Source organism: Sturnira hondurensis, unplaced genomic scaffold (genome assembly GCF_014824575.4).
Source record: "Sturnira hondurensis isolate 20B ecotype Veracruz unplaced genomic scaffold, ASM1482457v3 Scaffold0002840, whole genome shotgun sequence".
In the NCBI taxonomy this organism is placed as follows: Eukaryota; Metazoa; Chordata; class Mammalia; order Chiroptera; family Phyllostomidae; genus Sturnira; species Sturnira hondurensis.
Genome location: NW_028075471.1, coordinates 23,845,188 through 23,868,502, shown reverse-complemented (window position 1 = coordinate 23,868,502; position 23,315 = coordinate 23,845,188). Strand labels below are relative to the sequence as shown.

The following is a 23,315-nucleotide window of genomic DNA, read 5'->3' as shown; positions in this document are numbered from 1 at the left end:
CACTCTTGCTGTTGACCCCATGGCACTACTGTGACGCTGCTGTCTCGGCCAAAGCATTGGCACAGGGGGAGATCAGCAGGGTTTCCTCGGAGGGGAGGCTATGAGTCACACGAGGCAGGGTGTACCCGCTTCAACGAAGGAACCCCCACGTCTGCCGCTTTCTGCCTGACACAGGGACTGGTCTGACTGGGAGGAACACCCTGTCTCGGCTGTCTGTCTGTTTTGTGAAAAGCAAGCGGAAACCACCGAGAAATTATGTGTCCACATGAAGGTGAGATGCTTCTCTTCATTTGAAGTTTGTTCAGTTCTGACAGGAAAGCCAATCATTGTTGCAGCCCCTGTCCCATTACACTTCCAGTCCCTCCAGCACACCCCATTCCTGAGAGTCCCACAGGCTCCAGGCCGCGGGCTGGGCCTGAGGGAGCTGCTGGGTGGGGTCTCGCAGACCACTCTGCTGCCACCCACCTTCGAGATGCTCCCAAGGTCCTTCCCTGCCGAGGTCCGGCCGCAGCTTATCTAAGGGTCCCTCAGGTGAGAGTAGGCGTCGGCACTGGGTAACAGGCAACTACACAGCTCAAAGGCAGGTGAAGCACTGTTCCGTTTATTGCAAGTACAAGCTGATTTTTTATATTTTCATTTTTGGCATAGATTAACATTTACAGGTGTACAGCATGATCAGTTAAGCAGAAAAAATCAATACAAAGGTAACCAGGAAAAGTACGAAAGTTCCCATAGTTTCAGTTATGTTAAACAAAAGTTATTTTGACCAGGAAAACCATTAATCAGACAATTTGAAATAGTTCTATGTATACAGTTTGAATGTCTTATTGTTTATTAAAGTTCTCAGAAATTGTCATGGGCAACAAGTATGCTTAGACCAAGCAGAGGTTAGGAAATTCATTATAAGCCTTTGTAATATCTAACTTAGCTATCTATCTTGCTGTCTAAAATGTTTTTTGTATACTGAGGACTCTAACTCCTTGGTAGTTGTTTCTAAGTGCTTAGTTTGTAATAGCTAACCAGCTTCTTCTGTTTTTATGCCTGTCTAATTCTAATTGATATATATTCCTATTCAAGGTAAAGGAGGGGCTGTTACTCTAACAACTCTTTGACAATCAGGGGCTATTTTCTAAAGGGGTTTTTGCTATTCTATGAGGCAGTTCTGTGGGAATACATATTTTTCCCTGAACTGTTCTTTCTTGGGTGGCTTTCACAGGAACAAATAAGTAAAGTACGATGCCTTAATTCAGCCAGGGTGATATTGCTTAGGACTTGAGCCAACTGTTGTTTTTTCTCTGAGAGTGGTCATTAATTCTAGGAGATTCCAAATTATCAGAAGTGTAAAGGTTAGAATACTAAGAAACAGTAAGAATAAAAGCAACACCATATATCCACTAATGCCACGTCCGTCCTGCTGGAAAACGCTTCTGTGAAGCCATCATCTCCAAGTTGTGACTGTCAACCAACCTGGTTAGCATTGGACGTGACACTTCCCTGCAGGGAAGGGGGGCCCTGCAGCCAGGGGCGGCGCTTCTGTGCTGCTGACTCCGGAGAGCCGGGACAGGCTGCCCTCCACACAGCCTGGGGAATGGGGGCGTGCAGAAGGAGTGGGCACAGGGTGAGGTCTCCCTCCTTCAGTGACATGGACTTGGAGAGAAGACATCTGAGAGGGTTCCCAGTGTGTGCCCCTCTCTGGATGCACTGGGGTGCTGCGATGGAGCTGGAAGTGAGCAATGGGGGACCTGCTGTCATGCTGGTATCTGTGCAGGGCACTGTCACTCCCTACGACCCCTGGGGAAGGGGCGGGACTGGTGGCTCTGGACACTTGCAGCTCAGGGCTGGAGGGCTGATGACCGACATGCGCCCCGCCCCCCTGTGCCCCATGGGGCCCGCTGCTGCATGAGCCCCATCTCTGCGCATCAGAGACTGTGCTCTCCTGCGGTGGGCGTGGGCGGCGGCCCTGTGGAAGCAAAGGCTCAGGCTCCCTGAGCCAGGCTGCCCCGAGCGCATGTGTGGTGTCCAGGGTGGAAATCTAGTTCCCAGCATCCTCGTGTCTGTGAAGCGGAGGGAGACCCGGTACACGCCCAGTGCAGGGGCCCCCTCCGCCACGCCCTCAATGGCACCCTCAGCCTCTGCTCAGTCACATCCCCTGACGGCTGCCGTGCGTCCTGGTGATCCCACCCGAGGGGCCACACAGACAGCAGTCTGTTCTCTGGGAGCCTGCAAGGTGTCCAGGGGACTGTCACAGGGAGGAAGGGACGAAACGAGCCTCTGCAGCGTGAAACACGTTTCATTTGGCGTGTGGGAAGGTGCAAGAAGAGAAACCTGCCAGCTGGCACAGTGCGGTCGGCGGCCTCAAAGCAGTTTGTGAAGTGGCCTGTGCCGTGCAGCTCAGACCCTCCGGCCCAGACACAGGCCCATGGGGCTGCACGTCCCCACAGACAGAACGCTGCGGTCAGCCCACCATGGGCATGCACACACGGTGAACGGCAGCTCCAGGCCCACAAAACTTGGAGGCTCAGCGGGTGGACTTGGGGGGAACGGTCAGGCTGCGGGGGTTTCTGAAGTAGGAGATGGTGAACCGGGACTATGCTCACACTCCAGTGAAAGATCCAACATGTGTGTGCTCACAGGTACCTCCATTCCTCCTTTTAGGACACACACGAGTTCGATCTCCTCAAGATCAAGTCAGAACTTGGTAAGTCGGCGCGGGGGCTGCGCTTCTGTCCACCGTCCTGAAAGCATGCCCATGTTCTGGGTGCCTGGGGCTCGCAGCCACCACAAGCTCAATTTCAAGTGCAGGCTTTGGTTTCATGCGGTCCTTCTTCCCTCCCCAACACACACACACACTTCAAACCACATGCAAGTCGATGGCTACAGTCCACCAGAAAGGCAGACTGGCCACCCGGGCCTCAGGCAAACTGCGCATTCTGGGGCATGGGCGACGCAGACAGAACTCCTGCATTAGCTCCTGCAGAGGCGTTCTCACTGTCCCGATGGAGGGGAGACTCGGGGCCACTACAGCACAAAGCACAGACTTGCTGATGAACCCAAGGCCACCCAAAGCCTGCTGTCCCCGCATCAGTGCAGACACAGCGTGTGCCCCGTGCTTTGCTGCTCTTACAGATGTGTTTCTGTGTCGCCATGTGACGAGCTCAGCCGTCCAGAGCACGTGCTGTGGAGCCACCAGGCCCATGCCACCTCCCACCTCCCGCTCACTTGCCTCCTGCTTGACCCTGAACGGTGTCCTGATGCATGATGGGGGCGGGCAGTGATGCTACTACCTGTGCAACAGGGCGAGTGGGGACGAAACCTGGTCGTGGCGGGAAGCGGTTAGAGCCGTGCTGCCACGGGAGCCCTGCCGCTGCCGGCTGGTACTGCTTGTGTCTGTCATCACACTCCGTGACCAGCTGCGTCCTCGGGCTGGTGGTCAAAGGGAAGTGGCTCTTGATAAAAATTGTAACAGCGCAAAAACGGGCCTGACCAGTTTGGGGCTGATTCTGTGCACTTCTGTTTTTATTTAGGATTAAATTTCTATCAGCAAGTGAAGCTGGTCAACTTCATTCGGAGGCAGGTCCACCAGGGTCGCTGTTATGGCTGCCACGCGAGGTTTCCCTCCAGAGCCGACCTGCAGGCCCACCTGGAGGCGGCGAGGCACGCTGCCCTGCTTCCGGACATGGTGACGTGGGACCAGCCAGAGTAAGTGCTGCCCGCACATGCACACGCACAGCTGCGCCCCGGCCCGCGTTTCCCCGCCTTGATGGCAGTTACGTGAGCATAAATGAAAAAGAATCACGTGCTGATGGGAAACAGTGGAAACCTTCTAAACCTATTTTTGAAGTCATTCCCTGCCTCATAAATGTATCCAGCAGTTTCAGGTTTTGTGATTTAGAGATATGTACGTAAAGGGAGATAGAGAGGTTTTTAGGTTATATGTTATTAAGAAAATATTGTAAGCATCTTTCCATATCTGATACACACCCATTGGGTCAGTTTTAGCAGGTGTCAGATATCCCAGTCTCTGAGTATACCCCAGCTTGTTAGGTGCTTTTTGCTCCAATAAGTAGGGACACAGTGAATCGCCACATGCCTGCACATTTCTGCACGCCTGTCTACTTACTGATGCAGGTAAACTCCTAGATAAACTGTGTCAGAGAGGGTGTGACTAGCAGGGCTTTTGGCATGTATTTCACATGTTGGCACACCACACGTTAAGCAGCTGGTCCACAGGTGCCCTTGCCAGCCCAGCCTTCGGGGCTGGTTCTCATGTCACTCTGGACAACCTCAGTTAGGCAACCCCTGGGGCTACTTGGAGGTCCCTCTGTTCTCAAGGAATGTTACGTCCAGTCCCCCAAAAACTCTAGCTGAAAACCTTCTGTTTTTCCTCTTTAAAACAAAAGGCTTTAGTTTTTCCACAAACCCCAGGTTTGAGAGAGGCCGTCAGCCCTGCCTTGATCTGCTGCCTTGCTCCTTTATTCTTCCTTCGTGGGCTGAAATATTTGGAGGCCCCCAGCACAAACCACAAAGTGTGTCCGGACAAGGCACCAGAATAGCATGCCGGAAGTCTCTGGAGAGCTGTCTTTGTGTGTTTGGTCTGCTAGAATGAAGAACCAGCGATGGTTAGGTTGGGAGAGAAGACGCAGAGAGCAGGGGTCTTCACCAGACACGAAAGGAGTGGATGTGAGGAAGGACGTGCAATTGAGCTTCGTTAGCCGGGGGAGGGGGGACCTGTTACGGGGCCAGTGAGAACTAGTGAGAGGGACGTGATTCCCAGCTTCGGGTGGGGAGGTGTTCTCTCGACAGAGCTGCCCAGGACCGGAGCCGGCTCTTTTCCAGACAGGGAGTCTCTTATTACGGTAGATAACTAGCGGGGACACCAGCAAGACCAGTGTCAGCCAGTAAAGGTCGCACCGAAAGTCACCAGCAGCAGTCCCCTTACAGCCTCTGCAAACTGCCGCTGGCTGGTCGGCAGGGAGACCTGGTAAAAGCACGGCGGAGGTCACCTTCAGCTGCTGGAGCGTTGCCAGGTGATGGACACTGTGGTCATGCAGCCACTCTGTGGTTGTTTTCAGGTACTACTTTCCCACCTACGAAAATGACAGTCTGCTGTGCACGCTGTCCGACAGTGACAGCGACCTGCAGGCCCAGGAGCAGAAGGGAAGCGTCCCCGTCATCAGTGAGGACACGTCCGGACTGCAGGCCCTGAGACAGAGCAGTGTCTTGAACCAGCTGCTGCTCCCCAGGGGCATGAAGGGCTCGAGGGAGCCGCCACCAGGCGGGCCTCCGGGGCTTCTCACAGGAGACAGTCGGGAAGGGGCGGTGCAGGTGTGACCACCAGCACAGGAGCAGTCCTCGGTGAAATACACTTTAAAAAATAAAGTTTGGTTTGTTTTTTCAGAAAATAAATGAGGACCTCTTGTGTTTTGGCTTTAAAGTTTTATTACGTAATCCTCATAACTGAGCATTTCATGGGACTCAGTGGTCTGTGACAGGGTGTGCAAATCACAAAGGGGGGAAACTTCCCAGCTGTTTCCGAAGCAGACTTCCACCAGTACGTGGGTCTCTTCCCCATAGGCTTTCTTCACCAAGTAAGTCGCAGAATTTGACAGATGTGTGCTTTGTGCAGGACACCAGGGAAGCTGGGGACACAGTGACGCAGCATGGGGAGGAGCCTGGCCGGAGTTCCGGGCAGTGCACAGAGGAGGCGCTGTGGCAGCGCAGTCGGGACCGGCGGTGCCAGCCTCAGGGTTTTCTGCCTGGAGTTTCGGGCTTCCCGCCGAAATGGATGTGACACCAAATAACTTCACTTCCCCCAGGACACGTATACATATGTACACCTTGCTAACAGATAACCCCGTTTTACATTATGACATCTAACAGAATTCCCAGGTTCTTAATATCCTGCTCTCAGTTTTCCATACTCCCAAGAATGTCTTTTTACAACATTATCAGTTATAAGAGAAATACTCTATGCCTCCTGATAAGATACGGTGAGGAAGGTAATACATCACTTCTGAGGATTTCTCCCGGAAGTGTATAATGTGCACATAATGAGAGAATGGCAGTCTAAGGTCCTGACCAGGCAAAGACTGAAATGCCGTTCCAGACTACAGAGGCGCCACAGCGTGTACTCCTGGGCTGGACCCCAGACTCGGGGAGCAGTGTTTTCCTTCTGGTGTAGCCAGCATTCAAGGGGCGGCCACAAAACCTGAGTCAGGCCTACAGTAAATGGTACGGAGTTGGTGTTAATTTACCTGCAGCAGTAACACCAATCCTCTCCCGCCAAGGGCATCCAACTGCTTAGTCTGCAGAAAGAGTCTGCCCACTCCTCTGAGGTTCAATCCGACTCCCTCCTGGAGCTGCAGATAATGAAAAGCCGCAGGATTAAACCGGGAGCCAAGATGAACTCTTAGGCCTTCTAACTGATACTTCAGAAAACTCAAGCATGTCTAATCCCTACTGGTAACAATTTGCAAGATTGAGTGACATCACAAGAATACTAATTCAAACTGAAAGCACTCAAATTGTGAGAGGGTGCAGCCAGGGCCCACCCACCTCCCACTCCCCTGCCAAAGAAGGATTTGTAATGGGGTCCAGAACTTAGGGTGTCCAGGAAATATTAAAAATATGGGATGTCCTCACCCTCGCAAGTGTGAACTGGGGGATGGGACACAGGTAGCAGGGCCATTGAGAGTTGTTCTGCATAGCAACAGTTTTGCAAATAACCTCAGGCATGGTCATTTAATACATCTATAACTTTTAACGGTTTCATGGATTTGTTAAGTAGCTGTGGCCATGGGGGATGGGAGTGACTGCCACCCAGGATGTAACTGGGAGGCTCCAGCACCTGTGTGAGAGCTGGGAGAGGACTGGCTCCATGCCATGGGGCCACACCATGGGGCCACGCCTGCCCGGACTTACTACGGCAGCCCAGAAAGGCTCTGAGCAGCAGCCGTGCCACCTGGGCACGGAGAAGGTCCTGGCAGAGTAAGAACTCCAGTGAGGAGACGGGGCTGTGCAGACAGACGTGTGGAGCAAGTCCACGCCCGCCCGAATGGGATCAGGTCAGTAAGTGGCCCAAAGGGGAGGAATGACGTAGCCAAGATGCAGTAGGCTCTCCCTTTCCTTGTAAAAAAAGCCATGACGCCGATGCCTCCAGCCCCGAGATATGTTTATTTCCCTGTGTAACCCATGCCCTGAGGACATGGGGAGCCTGGTCTTTGAGCATTAACCCACCCATGACTCCAGGCTTGATGACATTTCCCCCAAAAATAAACCTTTACTCTGCTGCAAAACGAAAGGAGCGCATACCACCATGGCTGCCAAAGCCATCCTGCCCCCGATGAAGGAGGAAACGAGCCCCAGGGCTCCCAGAGCAGCGAAAAGGCGAGAGAACATCTGAGAAAGGAGGCCGGAGCCCTCGCCTCCACACGGCCCCCTCTAGACCCTCTGGCCACTCGAGCCATGGCTGTGTAAACTCTGTAAATGGGCTTTTCTCTTACACACAGCGAACGCTTCCCGGCTAATACCAACGGCTTCCCAGTGGATGCAGAAGCAGGGCCCTCACGGACCGGCCCCAGCCACACCTGCACACCTGTCCCACATCACTGCCCTGTGTGCCTGTGACTCCCGGGACCTCCTTCCCTTCCTGACACAGGCTGCACCGTGCCCCCCTCTGTGTTTTCACATGTGTTGTTCTCTGTTTATTCTTACCCTGCCCTGCACATCAATGCCTCCTTGCCATCCAGGCCTCAGTTTAACTATCTCCACTGAACAGTTCTGTTGTTCACTGCCTGGCTCTAAACTAGTTTGATTGCTACTACTGAGAGTGAGGACACACTGAGAAAACGTACTCTAAAACATTTCACAGATTAGAGGTGGAGAATCGAAGTTCAGAGAAGCTCTGATGGGGACTGTGGCTCAACAATGCATCACGGGAAGTAGATACACTTGAAAAATGTGTTTCAGCCCTGGCTGTGGTTGGTTGCTTGGAGCATCGTCCCACAGACCAAGGGGTTGTGGGCTTGACAGGCCAGGGTCAGGGCGTGTACGAAAAAGCAATCCATGCTTCTCTCTCATACTGGTCCAGACTCAGTAAACAAAGGCATTTTGTTAGGAGTAGAGACTTTAGAGTCAAAAGGTCCTGGGTTCAAATCTTCACTCTAACATTTATTAGCGATGAGACTTAGAGTAAGTTAACTTCAACTTAAAGCTATAATTTTCTGATTGGCAGAATAAGACTAGTAATAGCTGCCTCATATGTTCGTAAAACACTGCTCAGCACATAGTAAAGGTTTGTTTTTTTTTAATCCTCACTAGAGGATATGTTTTTATTAACTTTAGAGAGAGAAACATCATGTGAGAGAGAAAGATCCATCACTTGCCTCCCAGATGCGACCTGACCAGGGACTGAACCCAAAACCTAGGTGCGAGCTCTGACCCGGAATTGAATCTGCCACCCACTGTGCAACCCAGCCAGGGCAGGAGACTTTTAATGAAAATGGAAGCAGAGTGATTTACTCTGGCAGCCTGTGGGCAGTATCAGGAATGTCCCCAGGACAAGCTGAGCTGTCCCCACGTCATCTTATAAAGCGATCTGTCCGAGACTGACCCGCCCTTTTACCGTGCCCTCCCCGTCCGTCCCTTCTCAAACTCCACCTCTTCAGAGCCACCCTTGGTATTCTTTCTAATTTGATGTTGTCTGCATGAGAACATTCACAGACGTGGAACTCATCATACAAATCTCTATGAATATGTCCAAAATCTTTCTGAATAAAGTCTTTTAAAGAACCCTACTCAAGCTGCTCCCAATGTGTTCAGTGATGAGCTATCCTGGATCGACTCAGTGACGAGCTATCCCTGGATCCCACCAGGTTTGGGGCCACTTGGAGATTAAGTCATAGCCCTGGATGACCACCCATCCTGGGATTTCTCGGCCCGGGAGAAGGCTTTCAAACTTTTGCTGAGGATTTGTAGTGAGTCCCCAGGTGTCCAGAGCACCTGGGGTCACTCCAGAAGACTGACCCCCAGCTGAAATGATCAGGGATTTTTTCTGGTCATAGTTCGGTGCCAAGATCTTCCAGTGTTGTTTAGGGAAGCGGCATGTGTCATGTGTCACACCTAGGGCTGCCACCAGGACAATGATGCACATTGGTAAAATGTTAAGTGCTCCTTGCCAGTTGCTACGTAGGCACTGGCTGAGCTCCCTGAATACCTTCACTCCGCCCCAGACACTCGGCCCCGGGAAGCCCCGGTGGCCACCGAGGGGACAGCCCTGGAACTGGCCAAGTCTCCTACATGTCTAAGACAGTCCTGCATGTCCCCACCTCCTCCCTCAACTGCTACCAGAGCAGGCTTAGCCACCAGTGCTGCTGGGAGAGGACTGTCTCCTGGCTGCCTGGCCCCAGGGATCACTTTGCATGACTCCCCCCTTGGTCATAGCCAGGCTCCTTGGTCCCTATGTCTCTGCCACTTTCCAAGGGAGATACCAAGAGTTTGGACTTGCTGAGATGGTCAGCAAGGGACTCCAGCATCACTTCACATTTTCACAAAAATGCTGCCACCAGGTGAACTGGAATTCACAAAGATGGACAGTGTTGCATCAGAAGGGAGGCAGCCCATGGGAGCTTTCATCTACCCCATCGGCTGTCACTCACTGCCCGGGACCTGCCCAACGCTCTGGGCCTTGGAGGCCTGAGACCCTGGCTTCCTCCTTCCCTCTGAGCTTCCTTAAGATCTGGACCTAAATTCCAGAGTAAAAGTGGTCTCCCTCACTGAGTGTGGCACCTCCCACTCCCAAACAGGGCCTTTTCCCTAAGAGCATGCATACCTGTTAGTGGCTTCATTATAGCTCTAAAGCTTTAAACTAAGAAAATGGGAATTTTCTTTAAACTGAGAAAAATGGGAATTTTTGTCAGGATCCAAGAATGAAAAATTCTGTAAACTTCTCTCTTGGTCCAAGAGTGTCCCCCGCTCGAATGTCATCTAGGCGGTGTAGAATCTTTTCACAGACCCTGGATGGTGATGGATACCTTTGGAGCATCCTCAGCGATAAGCTGCCCCATGACTGCGCTGTGGCATTGTTGCTAATGGCAGCCGGCCGTGCGCCAGCGGGCTGGCCCTCCTTCGCTGCCAGGGGCTGGGCACTGGAAGTCAGAATCACTGAGAGGCATTTCAGTCCTGCACTTCCAAGCAGCGCAAGCCCTGGGGAGCCACTCAAGCGTTCCAAGCCACAGCTATTTCTCCAAATGAAGTTGGTGTCCGCCCAGCCCAGTGGCGAGCCTGTAAAAAGGACACCGCCATTTGTTATTTTGGTTGTTTTAACACTCTTTGGTATTTCAGCGAGCCTAGGGGAAAGGGAAAGGAGCAGGGTGTTTGGAAGAATACAGGGAGGGCGCCATCCTGTTCTTACATAACTTTGCCAAAAATCTCCATTACAGAGTCACTCTGTGGATGAATCACTTTTTTAAAGCACAAATAATCGTGGGGGGGGGGGTTATGTTATCATACTATTGGCACCAACTGACACTGTATGAAATGTGTGATTGAGACAAAAATGCAACCGGTGTGAACCCAGAGCTCCTCTGCCCTGGGGCCTGGCAGTGAACCTGGGCTCTAGGAGCACGTGGTTCTCTGCCCTGTGGGCGTGGCCCGAGGAGAAAGGAATGTCTGGGGAAGCCCTGGACTAGGAACACTGGAACCAGTGAAGTTCAGGAAGAAAGTTGAAGGCACAGGGGAGAAAACAAGGCATTTGGAACGATCATTGCTGAGGGTGACGTCACCCTCGTCTCCAGCTGGAGCTGAACGACCACGGAGTTCCAGCTACAAAAGGTGTACAGTCGTCCCCTTTCTCCCTGGGGGTCGGGGCGAACATTGTCCCAAGATCCCCAGTGGGTGCCCGAAACCGCAGATAGCACTCTAGGCCTCTCGATACTACTTTTTCCCTATACACACATATGGCAATACCGTTGCTAAAGTTTAATTTCTAAATTACGCCCCATAAGAAAGTAACAAAAACCAATAATAATATAGAACAATTATGACAACATATGCAATGAAAGTTGCGTGAGTGTGGTCTCTGAATACCTTATAGCACTGAACGCACCTTCCTGCAGCGATGACGTGAAATGACTGCGTGCCGAGGAGCAGCGAGAAGCCAGGTGAGTGACGGGGGCGTCGTGATGCAGCCTGATGTCCGGAAGAGACACATCCGCCTGCCTGCGGTGACTCTGGATCTCGGAGCCGTGCTCCTGCGGGTGCTTGGAGGTCAGGAGCAGACGACGTCCATGGTTGGGAAATTTTGATATTTTCCAGCGGTGGTTGACCTGGCATAGCTGAAACCACAGAACCCGCGCACCTGCTGATAACAGAGACTGTGGCGTCATAGAGTCACACCTGGGGAGGGAAGTGATTGTAAGAGAATGGAGAGCAGCCTGCGAGCCTCAGCCAATGGGCGCGGCTCTGGCTGGAGTCCCGCCTCTCCACGGGAATTGTGGGGGGCGGGGGCAGGCCGCATGGGACAGGACCTGGCTGCAGGGGCGGGGCCTTCACGAGCTGGGGACCTGAGGCCTAACCCGTCTGCAGGCCCTGCAGACCCAGCCAGATTCTGAGCGCACTGGCAACGCCGCTGCCCCCTGGCCTCTCTGCTGAGGGAGGTGAATGGACAAACTCGCCTTCATTAACTCGATTTTCACTGGCCCTTCTGAGAACCTGTCACCCTCGACAGGTCTCTGTGGCGGACTTCTCAGTGCCGTGACCCCTCCAGACCTTTATCCTCCAGGTCTCAGGAGCTGGCCACCACACCCTTCCTAGGCTGGGATCCCAGGAATGCCCGCGTGGGCTGCAGCCACATTGCCCCCTGTCCCCCTGCATGACAGCAGGCCCGCGTCTTCCTGGAGCTCAGGGGCAGCATGGCCAAGATGGTCGTATCTCTTCTCCCTGCTGGTCCCTGGACACAGCAGCCCAAAAGGCCCAGGTGGAAGCCATAGCTTTTACAGTTGACCCTTGAGCCCCACAGCGTTAGGGGCCCAGTTTAAAATCCACTTACAACTTTTGACCCTACAGCCTGCCCTTTGCATCTGTGGATTCAACCAACCTTGGCTTGGAAACAGTATTTTCCGTGGACGGTTAGGAATGTAAAAAAACACTGTTTTTAATCTGAGGCTGGATGAACTCCAGTATGCAAACCGCACAGATACGAAGGACCAGCTCTACAAAAACTTGTACGTGAATGCTTATAGCAGCATTATCCACGATAGCCAAAAAATGGAACAAGCCAAATGTCAATGATTTGATAGGTGGTTAAAGAAAATGTGATGTGTTCATGCAGTAGAATATTATTCAGCAATAAAAAGAAATGAAGTACTGGTCCATGCTACAACATGGATGAACCTTGAACTCATAATGATCATTGAAATATCAGTGACAAAACACCATGTTATGATTCCATACATATGAAACACCTGGAATAGGGAATCTATAGAAACAGAAAGTAGATTTGTGGTTTCCAGTTGCTAGGGAAATGAGATAAAATGGGAAGAGACTGCTAATGGGTTTGGGGCAATGAAAATGTCCTAAAAATTTTTGTTGTAAAATTCTGTGAATATACTAAGACCCATTGGGTTGTTTGCTTTAAATAAGTAAATCATATGGAATGTGAATTATTTCTCAATGAAGCTAAATAATAAAAAGATTTCACCCCCCAAAAAACTTCACTTGGCATTGAGCTGTCTCCGAGAGGTGTTGCCAGTTGCAAGAAGGTGGTACTGTTTCTACCGCTTATTAGGTTGGGGCTTCTAAGGTTTCTCTTACGATGTTTGGAATTTCTTTTAGGTGAACCTCAGCAATTTGAGCAAACTGCTGTGGAGAAGTGAAGGAGATATCTATGGCTGTGGCCTTGGCAGTCAGGGTTCCCATAGGTAGGAGGGAACATTTCTATTTACTGTAGCCAAGGAATGCACAGCTCCCCACCACTGCCAGTGTGTGAGCTGATCTATCCCGCCACCCATCCGCCCAGCCATCCACCTATCCACCCATTCACCCACCCATCCACTCACCCACTCATCCACACTCATCCATCTACCCACCACCCACCCATTCATCCACCTATCCAGTTAACATTCACCAGTACCAGCTCTGTGTTAGACTCTATATAATTGCTTGAAATACAGTAGAAAGAAAAAAAACACAGTATAGTGGTGAGGCAATCACATAAGAGGCCATTGCAACACGATGTGCTTTACCTGCTATGAGAGGTGAGCGCAGGGCTCATGAATGAACAGAAGTCAACCCACTCAGTGCTCCCCACCCAGTCCTCTCTCTACACAGAGACCTCGCTCAGTTTTCTGTCTTCCTCTTGCTCCCCAATAACCATTGTCCCTGTTCCAGATAATTTTAAGATATATACCTTTAGTGAATAATCAGAATATCAAATTCTTACCCTGCACAAAGATTGTAATAAAGTGCTCTTGGGACACTATCATTTTGTATCAGTTCCTTGTTACTGTATTATAGACAGATGGCCATACAGTCAAGGTGATAGTCACATGAATGCTCTAGAAACATTGTAGCAGGTAGATCAAGTTCATTGAAATAATTGAACTAATTACTATCTCATGTGAGAAGGGATTTTCCCCCCCTCGTAACTGTTTAGAGAAAGTTTGGTTGCCTAGCGCTGTGCATCTGTCTCCGCCACATGGCTGTTTCAGGTTTTCCTATGCTGTTCTGGCGGTTGGGGGAGTTGTCGGCTGTTCCTCCTCCACCGAGTTCGGTTCTGTTTGGAGACACTTGGAAGGAAGAGCGTCCCGCTGCTGGCCATGTTACATTGGCCGCACCCTCACCTGTGGTGGCACAGTTCTGTGTTCCTTCTTACCATGTTTCAATCTCTGTAGTAACAATTCAGTTTTTAAGTATTACATGTGCTTTTTTTTTTTTTTTACCATTTACTTTGTTGTTGGGAACCGCTCTGTCTGGTGTCAGGAATTGTAACTCTACCCCCTGTGGCTGGGGATGTGTGAGTGACCTCTGGAATTCGAGCCACAGGAGACAAAGCTTGTCTCTGATAGAAAACGCTGCCTCAGCTTCCTCCCCTGCCCCCAAATGCATGGTCGATGTCCATGACAGGTAAGACCCCTCACAGCGGGGGGGCAACCTAAGCCAGAAACGATCACTTGGGAGGCCATCATGGAAGGACTTAGGGGGCTGCAACAAAGAGGGAGCAATGGACCCTTGCCCTCCCAGCTATTCTGACATAGCCTGAGTCCCCATGTCCTCTGGGAGAAGCGCTTCCTGGCTCTAATCCACTTAAGCCTGAAAACACGTGTAGGGAGGCGGTGCAGCTCCTTGCCTTGCTAGAGCATGTCCTGGGGTAAATCTGGCATAAGAAATAATTCTTAAAAATCCTGTGAAACCTGCTTTGCCAAGACTGCTTTCATTCATATAAGGGTCCGAGCAGGAAATGAGTATGTCTCCCAAAGTTTCTGCAACCCCCTTACCTGACAGACTCTGACTCAGACTAAGCCCTCAGATTTCTTTGAAATGTTATCTACTGTCTGATCCTTGCCTCCTGTATTCCTGTGTATTACAACCCAATAAAAGCCTCTGGAGGAAGGGGCTCCTGGCCTTTCTGAGAAACTGGCCACCTCTCCTCTCCATGCAGATCACATCTTGGATGGGGGCACTTGAGTGCAAAGTCACCCCCACGTTTTTTGTTGACTTACATAGTCTTCCAATTAAAAGAATATCTGAAATTTAATTCATACATCAGGAAAACCTGGGTAAGTTCTGCGAGTGCGAGCCCTTCGAAGTGGGAGGTGAGCTAGTTCTAGTTTTCTTTGTCGTAGCTCAGCACTGAACATTTTGAAATGAGGAGAATTTAAGAAATGCTGTATAAATGTAGACGCTGCTTTGAGAGAAGACGGAAAGAGCAATTGAGTGCCATTGATTTATAGGAAAGAATTTGTATTAATTTCTGCCAAAAGACACCATTATAATGTTGGAACACATCTAAATTTCGTGGTTTCTTTTCAATCCGTGTGTTTTTCTAACTTTGTTTTTCAATTATAGCTTGCATTCAGTACTGTCCCAATCTCTGCATTGTTTTAAAAAGGTATTGAGAATTCCAGTTGCTTCTGCCTCAGCAGAGCTGTCTCCTTATATTGAAACTAATTAGAGCCAAACAACACCCTAAAAACCTTAATTACTCAAGAAAGATTGTCTAATTTGATATTGCCGTCAATAGAACTCAAATTATGTGACAATCCTGATTATAACGACAGTGTTCTTATTGAAATGAAAGCAAGGAGGAGAAATGTGTGGGACAAATTTAGAATGTGTTGTGCGTTATGCAAATCTTTATTTCATTTCTCTTCCAAACGTCGCCAAACCATCAAGTGGACCAAATAGTAATAATTTAGTTCTGCGGTGCTTGATGTGTTGCCAGCGTTCAAATTTTGCAGTTATGTTTTGTCATTAAGGAAGTGTCTTTGTCGGTGAACGTATTTTATTTAACAGTTTTCGAGTTTGATGTGTGGCGTTCACACGTTCAGACTTACAGAATGTGAGCCTCCGTTGGACTCTGACCCCAGGTTCCAAAGTGCTTCCAGAAAGCCTATCTCATTTCTTAGATGAAACAAAAAAATGCAGGCCTTATTTTAATTTAGAAAAAGGCAATTATTGAAAAGTCTACTTGCCACCCTAGTCCCACCCACTGCATTCCAACCTCAGCCTGCAAACACTTCCCCAGGTAACTGTATTTATTAATTTCTTATTATCTTATCCATAAATAAAACCATATATGAATATGGCTTCTTATCTACCTCCATGTTTCCTTCTCTCTACAGAAATGCTGCTCGCTGTGTCTATCACATTGAACTTTTCTTTGTTCGTTTTACACGTTTCGGAAATATTTCCGTATCATCAGTGGCATGTGGGGAAGCTTCCCAGTCCTTAAAAAGAGCTGCAGAGCATCCCATTGCATGAACTAGCCCCATGTCAATAGAACCACTGGTTATTTCCAATCTGTTACTATTACAAACAAACGTCATCGAATCACCTTCCACATTTATCATTTTGCTTGGCTGCAAGTAAGCTTGTGGGGAAAATCACAAGAAGTGAGAACATGGCATGAAAGGTAGGGCAGTGTTTCTCTGCTAACAATCAGTCATCCCTGTTAGTCTCATTTTAACTTTTTCTTTAAGAGTAAAATTAGGATTTCTGGGGCTGTGGGGCGCTCCAGGGCTATAACATTCGGTGGCAGGCTCGGCCCCAGACCTGAGTCCACATCACTTCCATTTCGGGGATGGCAACCTTGCCTTCAATGGCAGGAAGTACAGACCACGTCACCCATGTCCTTTCCTCCTCATCACACCCTCCCTCACCGTGGGGACCCGCTCCGGCTCTCTGTCCCACTCATCTCTCTTCCCTTTCGTCTCTCTTCCCCCAGGCTTCACCTGTGCCTCTCACTTGGAGCACCATCAGGCCAACTATGACCCTGATGGGTGACCAGTCACAGGCAGAGGGCTCCCAACAGGGGCTAAGTTAGTCCTTGTACTCCTCAAAATGCTCCAACGACTCCCAGTTCTACCCGGGGCCTCCCAAGGTCCTGCAGGCCCCACCGAACTGGGCCCTGTGGCCTCGTTCTCCTGGCTGTCTCTGTGTTGCCCACTCTGACCTGCTGGCTGTGCCAGCGTGCTCCCGCTCAGGGCCTGGGCAGGTGCTCCTCCTCCCCCCTCCTCTGGGAGGGATGGGCCTCCCTTCCCTCCCTGAACTCTGCTCTGGAGCAGCCTATTCACAGCAGAACCTTTCCTGAGCCCCTCAGTCCCTGTGCCCCACCCTGGGTGCCCACCCCAGCAGGGACCGCGTGTCTTTCACGCACAGGTGAGTCTCCAGCACCTTGCTCAGTGTGCACGTTAACTGTTCTAGGAGTAGATTGACTGCATTTTTTTAGGATCATGGGGTCTTCAGATTGGCTAAGCTGTTTTCAAGCAATGTGGTCTCTGAGACATTGTTATCACAGGTCTGTTCCTCGAATTGGGAAGAGGCGCATTCCAGGGTTGACTGAACCCTACATGTGGATGACTGTAAGGGACTCAGAGTGGATGGCCCTGCCCCTGTCTCCATGGGAAAAAAAAAAACACTTTCTGGTTTCTGGGAAACCTTCGCTCTGTGTGTGTCTGCACACGTGCACTGAGCAGATTCCCCAGTCTCTGTCCATCCATGTGGATCGTGGGCCTTGGGTGCAAACACCCAAGGTACCACTGGTCAGAGGAAGACCTGTGGAATTCTGTCACCCCCACAGGCCCGTGGCTGTGTGTCTGTCAAGGACAGGCCATGTCCCTGACACACAACCCTCCAGGGTGGGGTTGGCTAGCATTTCATGAACAGTGCTCACTTTGTGCTTGAAGCAAAGAGAAAAAGGTTTAATGGTTGCAATTACTGATGAAAATTAATAAAAAGATCGCATGGAGAAGTTGCTGTTTATGCATATAAACGTGAGCCAGGAGGCAGAGCCAATAAGAAGAAGGCTCTGAAGATCAGCTAATTCCAGGACCCAATACCTGGGATAGTGTCTTTTGCATTCTCTCTGTTCTCCTCCTCTTTCTCTCTCTTTCTCCTTCTCTCTCTCTCTCTCTTTCTCAGTTGCAAAGGGTTTTTTTTGCTGATTGACAATATATCAGTACTTTCATCAAGCAGGGAAATATTTGGTTGGTTTGCCTGTTATTGTGAGTCCATTCAATCATGTCATACTTTCTAGACTGTGCTCGTAAACTACAGTGTGCACGCGGTTTCCTTGTGGGGCACACTGCGGGGTTCACCGCTTCTTAACGCTGGTATGCCTGTTGGTGCAATTCACTCATTACGTGTGATATTTTGCCTTTATTACCGTAGAAACGATAACCAAAATTGTAATTAAAACAGTGAACTGAATACTGGGTGAAATGTATAACATAATAATCTCATACTTAGCTATAACTAATTATAACTCAGTGTCATGGGCTCTTTTTAAATCGTCTGCTGTTGTTATTTATTGGGGCCAAAAGAAAGCCTTTTGGCTGTCTGCCTAAGCAGTTCACTATGGGTGATTAACAACGCCAAGTTCTATAGGAATATATGTGTATATACACACACACACTATTTTCTCCGTGCATCAGGCTAATGTTCAACCTTATCAATTAAAACCTATTAGCGAAACTGCTCATTTGGGCAGGGAAGTGCTGTAATGTCCTGAGGTTTAATAAGCAGTTTCTGGAAAGCTGCATTGCTAGTGTATGTAACCATTACTACAAGGTTGTTATTATTTGATTAGCTCACTACAGAGGAGCCTTCTGCTGAGATTTTGCCAGGAATCACTGTCTGCATTTGAGGTTTCTCTCCTTAGCTTTGGGAGGAACCCAGCAGCGCCCCCTGGAGGCCGACGCGGGGATGTTGTCCTGGTGCGCTCCTAGGAAGAGGCTCGCATATGCTTAACCCCTTGGCGGCTGCTTAAAAGTGAAGTTCCACAGCCCAATTTGGGAAGATAAAACATGCTTTTCTTCCTTGATAACCTCAGGACTATCTATTAAACACGCAGAAGACATGTAATCCGTTTCTTGAATAGTTAGAATAGTCAGCACGTCCCTTTGGTGCCAGATTGTCAGGACGAGTACCTCCTCTTGTCTGTCATCTCCGTCCCAGCCCAGATGTGCCTGAGAAGGGACCCCCAGAAGAACAAGAGAGGCGTCGAGGAGGATGCCTGGACCCCCTTCACTGAGTGGAGTTTGTGAGAAATGGCATTTATTTCGAATTGCTTAAATGACATAAAGGAACCATTGAAGATTTGGAAAATACCAACCAGCACAAAGATGTGAGGATGCAAAGCCTTCGGTAACCATTTTAATCAACAGCACGGTGGTGCACATCTTTGTGCGTTCATGTTGTGTGATGCCAATTATTTCCCCAGGACGAATTCTCAGAGCTGACACCGTGGGGTTGACGTCTTTCGAAACTTACTCTCTACCTCCCCCTCCGAAGGGGCCTCGCCAATTTGTCCTCATGCCTGCAGTGTGGGACAGGCCAGCGCCCCTGCATCTTCAGTCAGGTGCTGGGGAGGCCTGCGGGGCCGCCTCAGCAGTCACGTGACAGCCACACCCACGTGAACAAGGCTCCTGCTTCTCCAGAGTCTTGGGGGACAAGTCTTTGGAAAGTGATGATAGTCAAACTATGCGCCAATCAGAACGTCTTCTCTACTTCACTCTGAGATAAGGGTAGCTCCTAGCCCCTAAAGGGAAGTCAGAATCGTATTGAAATGGGGGAACAGGTGCTGGGCAGCTGCACCCAACACCTAAACACACACATGTATGCGAATGCACCACATAATTTTATTAAAATGAGATACCAGTATTCCTGCTTTGATTCCTGCAAGATTCATTCTGCTCTGAATGATGCAAATCCAAAGTGGTAGTGGCATAAACATGACAGCAATTTGTTTCTCTGTCATGTGCATGAAGTTTGGAGACAGTTCACAGCTGGTATAGACGGCACTCATTGTGTCAGGGATCAAGGCTCCTCTACCTTGTTGCTACACCGTGCTCATGCTCAGCACACACGAGTTGGACCTCATGGTTCAGGGTGGCTGCTTGGGTTCCAGCTATCTTGTCTACATTCCAGCCAACAGGACATTTCCCCAATGTGGCGCGTGATTCTCATGCTTTTGTTTCATTGGCCAGAACTTAAGACATATGACTGTATGTACTGGTAAGTCCCTGAGAAATACCTGCATTTCAGATGGCCAGGTATCTGGCTTAAAATCGGGAATTCTAGTATAAAGGAGAGTGGAAACTGAGACAATACTCCTGGTCTTTTCCAAGCATGGTATTTTGGAACCTGTTTTTTTGTTGTTGTTGAAATATTCCCTCTTTCTCAAGTGATTTTGATGACCCCTTGGTGGCCATAGCTATGTTATCATCGCCTTCCATGTGTCTGTGTCTCTTGACCCCAACGCACAAGGATAGACCTCGGATGGCATGAAGGACCCAGCACGTGCCTACACAGCCTAGCGGGACCCCACTGGTCGTCTGGTACACAGACCTTCCAACTTGAGAGTCGAAAGAACTCGCAGCCACACATTTCAGCAGAGTGCCGCCTCGAAGCCCACGGCGGCTCCTTGCAGCCAGTTCTGACTTTCTGTGATTTAAAATCCGAGAGGATCTGTGATTCATGGGAACATTTTACACCCGGCTTTAGGCAGATGTGAATGTGTGCACGTTACCCCTGCCTGCAAATCCATGGCAATGGGAATAAACTACCCATTGCTGCTTTTTCCAGCTGGCATGTGACGCAGTGGTGAATGGGGCCGTAAATTTTGGCAGGAGATGAAAATTCCACAGTAGGCAGTCACCACACCCTGCCACTGGGCTGCCTTCTCTGTAACAAACACCGTCAATTTTGTTTATGGGGCTGGTGGGGAAGGTAGTCGTTGGCTCAAAGAATTTGGCTCATTAAGCCAGAGTAAAGCAATCGAGAAATTTAAAAAAAGGCTTAAGCACTGTGGATTAGAAACAATTTCTAAGCCTAGCCAAGGGTACGTTGGGAAGGCAGTAGGGTAGTATAATTTATTTCATTATGATGGATCTATTTACTTTTTGTGCAGGCATTTTGTGTTTTAAGGGATCATTGATCATTCCGTGGCAAACTGTCCTTGAACTCTAGAGTCTACAAACCCTGCCCTAGATACACAGCAAAGAACGCAGCAGGGGAAAGGGGCGTGTAATAAAAACAGCACCTAGCACACACACTTTGTCATGAGAAACAGATGAAATGGTGAGTGACAAGTGATATTACAAGCCTTGAACTGCTCCACCCACACTATTTTATCTCCTTTTTCCCATGTCTCCAGCCCAGATGTTATTATTTAGACAGCAGGAATCATATGTGTTAGTCTGATATAATTCTTGGGTCCCAGGGAGTCCTGGACTAGCAGTCCGAACCTGCTCTCTTCGCCAGAGGGCCAGGGGCTGTTGCAGCCCTGTTCAGAGGGAGCATCGGTGAGTCATTGTGTAATTCCACCCGTGTGCGTGGGTAGAAAGTTGTTGAGCTTGAACCTAGCACCAGCAATCAAGGGCATCTCCTGGGATACCTTTTCTCTAAGATTATAAAAGGGTAACAAGCGTTGGGCCATGGACGTGTGACTTTGGTGCCTGGTAAACTCAATCCTCCTTGGCAACAGTAGTTGAGTATATCGTAGTGCCAAATGGCTACAGATTTTGAACCCCCCTGTGGTTGGTGGCCACCTGGGGCTTGTTGGCTGACCCAGGAAAACACTGTGGTCCACAAAGCAGCCAGAAGAATCCTTTCCCCCCTAGTACAGAGAAAGGGGGTGCAGAATTCCTTCCCAAATCAGCTACTTACACTGCTGAGTAACGGCTCCGTTGGCAACCTACTGCTATGTCAGAAACTAACTGCTACAACCACAGGGGCTCCAGGGGCTCCTGGGGGCCGCAAGTCCCAGCACGGCCTCCTTGGCAGCCTCCCACTCTTAGGACACAGTTTCAGCTATCGCTTCAAGATGTCAAACAGAATTGTGCACGTGCAGAAATGTTGCTCGACATCTTCATGAACTCAGACCCACCTGGCTCTGCTGAGTCGCTTTCAAAAGGCTCCCTGCTTGCCAGGAGACGCAGGTGTTTGGGGAAATGTTAGAAGTGCATACATCGGAGCAGACGGGTTGTGTCCAGAAAGTGCTCTTGTTGGGAGCATGGAATTGTGATGTTATTGTGCGAATAAATACAAAGTAACAGGCCAGTCTGGGCGGCATCCAGGAGGTGGCCCTTACAAGCCATTTGGCTTTGCAGAGTCACTAACCTCTCTGTGTCTCATCTGGAGCAAAGAGGGATAATGACATTTCTTATCAAGTCAGACTCCGGTGATGACTAAGTGAGATGATGCGTGTGAACGACACACTAGAATGGCACCTGGCACATACCAAGCACTCAATAAATGTTATTTATGTGCATAATTATTATTTCTTCATTGTGTGTCTTCACTCCACTCTGTGGGTTGATTCCACTTCCGCTTAGATGGCTTCCTTGCAACATGTGCCTGTTAGGGGAGGGTTGAGTGGATCGGTCTAAACCAGGGGTGTCAGGCTCATCTCCACTGGGGGCCTCATCAGCCTGTGGTTGCCTTCAAAGGGCCGAATGTAACTTTAGGACTGTATGAATGTTACTACTCCTTAACAGCTCAGCCGGAGCTCGGTGCTGCGGGCAGGTAGAAACAAGGTGCTGGGCGGATAAAACAAGGTGGAGGGCTGGCCGGATTCAGCCCACGGGCCTTGTGTTTGCCACCTGAGCTCTCAACTCATCACTGCTACAAAGTTTTAAAATAAAAGAGCAGAGGGATCCTGTGGCAATGGCGGTGGGTCATCCTGGCCCCGAGGACCAGGACTAGAGTGGGGTAGCTGTTTTGCTCACAGCCACTGCCGTAACTCCACGAGGCAGTTTGTAAAATGATTCTTGTAAACTGCGTAAGAGGAGCTTATTTCTCACGGCTGCCCTTGAAATGTGCCACAAATGCTGTGGACGGCCAGGACAAGGAGAGGGAGGCGGGAGTTCTTAGATGAAGGTGAGGTTTCAGATGTTACTTGACCAACCAGTCTGGGTCTTATTTTCTTCCGTTTCAAAACCTCGTCCTGCAGGTCACAGGAGCGCCATCCTGAATCGGGGAGGGGCCTGGTGAGAAGAGCAGAGGTTCTTTCTCACCAGCCTGGAGTCTGCCTGGCTCCTGTCCCCCCTGCACCTCAAAGGCCAGGGGGCCCTGGATCCAGGGACCCACTTATCCCTTGGGAAGTCCGAACTGGTGATGCCAACAGGGAACATGGGGAGGGGAGGGGGCTGGAAAAACACTGGTTAGCATCAGAGGGAATTCCAGTTGACCTGTTTTGATTTGCTAAGCTCATCCACTGGCCACAGGTGTACAGGCTGACGTCAGTAACCAGTTCATGAGGTGAGCGGTGCCCAAACCCACGGTGTGGCATTTTCTTCGGGCTCCGTGGACATCTTGGGCGAGTGCCATCCGTTCTGGTCTGTTTACTTATTGGGAAAGCATTGATTTCAGGTTTAAAAATCCTGTCCCGATTACGTCCAAGGATCCCTCCTACCCTGTGCCCAGGCCCGGCCTGTGTCCCTGGGGCAGCAGGATGGAGAGCCTGTCCTTCTCCCACCTGTCCCCTCCAGGGTCTGGCCATAGAAGAGGATGGCTAGAGGATGCGTCCTGCTCCACACCTGTGCCATTGCAAAGGCCCGTTGACATGGGGACGGTGCATACCCTGGGCTCTCTCTCCT

At 50.0% G+C, this 23,315-nt stretch overlaps 1 protein-coding gene across 3 annotated transcripts in view; it reads left to right on the top strand.

Annotated features, from left to right (window-relative positions):
* Nucleotides 1-5,406, top strand: part of ZNF277 (zinc finger protein 277) — a 75,464-nt gene extending 70,058 nt beyond the window's left edge. For 2 of the 3 annotated variants that reach the window (XM_037041120.1, XM_037041121.1), the window contains exons 9-12: nucleotides 175-271; nucleotides 2,656-2,698; nucleotides 3,525-3,699; nucleotides 5,073-5,406. In XM_037041120.1, the coding sequence (XP_036897015.1) occupies nucleotides 175-271; nucleotides 2,656-2,698; nucleotides 3,525-3,699; nucleotides 5,073-5,331 (574 nt within the window). In that variant the 3' untranslated portion in view covers nucleotides 5,332-5,406. The remainder of the gene's footprint in view (nucleotides 1-174; nucleotides 272-2,655; nucleotides 2,699-3,524; nucleotides 3,700-5,072) is intronic. The other variant, XM_037041122.1, reaches the window with a different exon arrangement.
* Nucleotides 5,407-23,315: the final 17,909 nt, after the last annotated feature.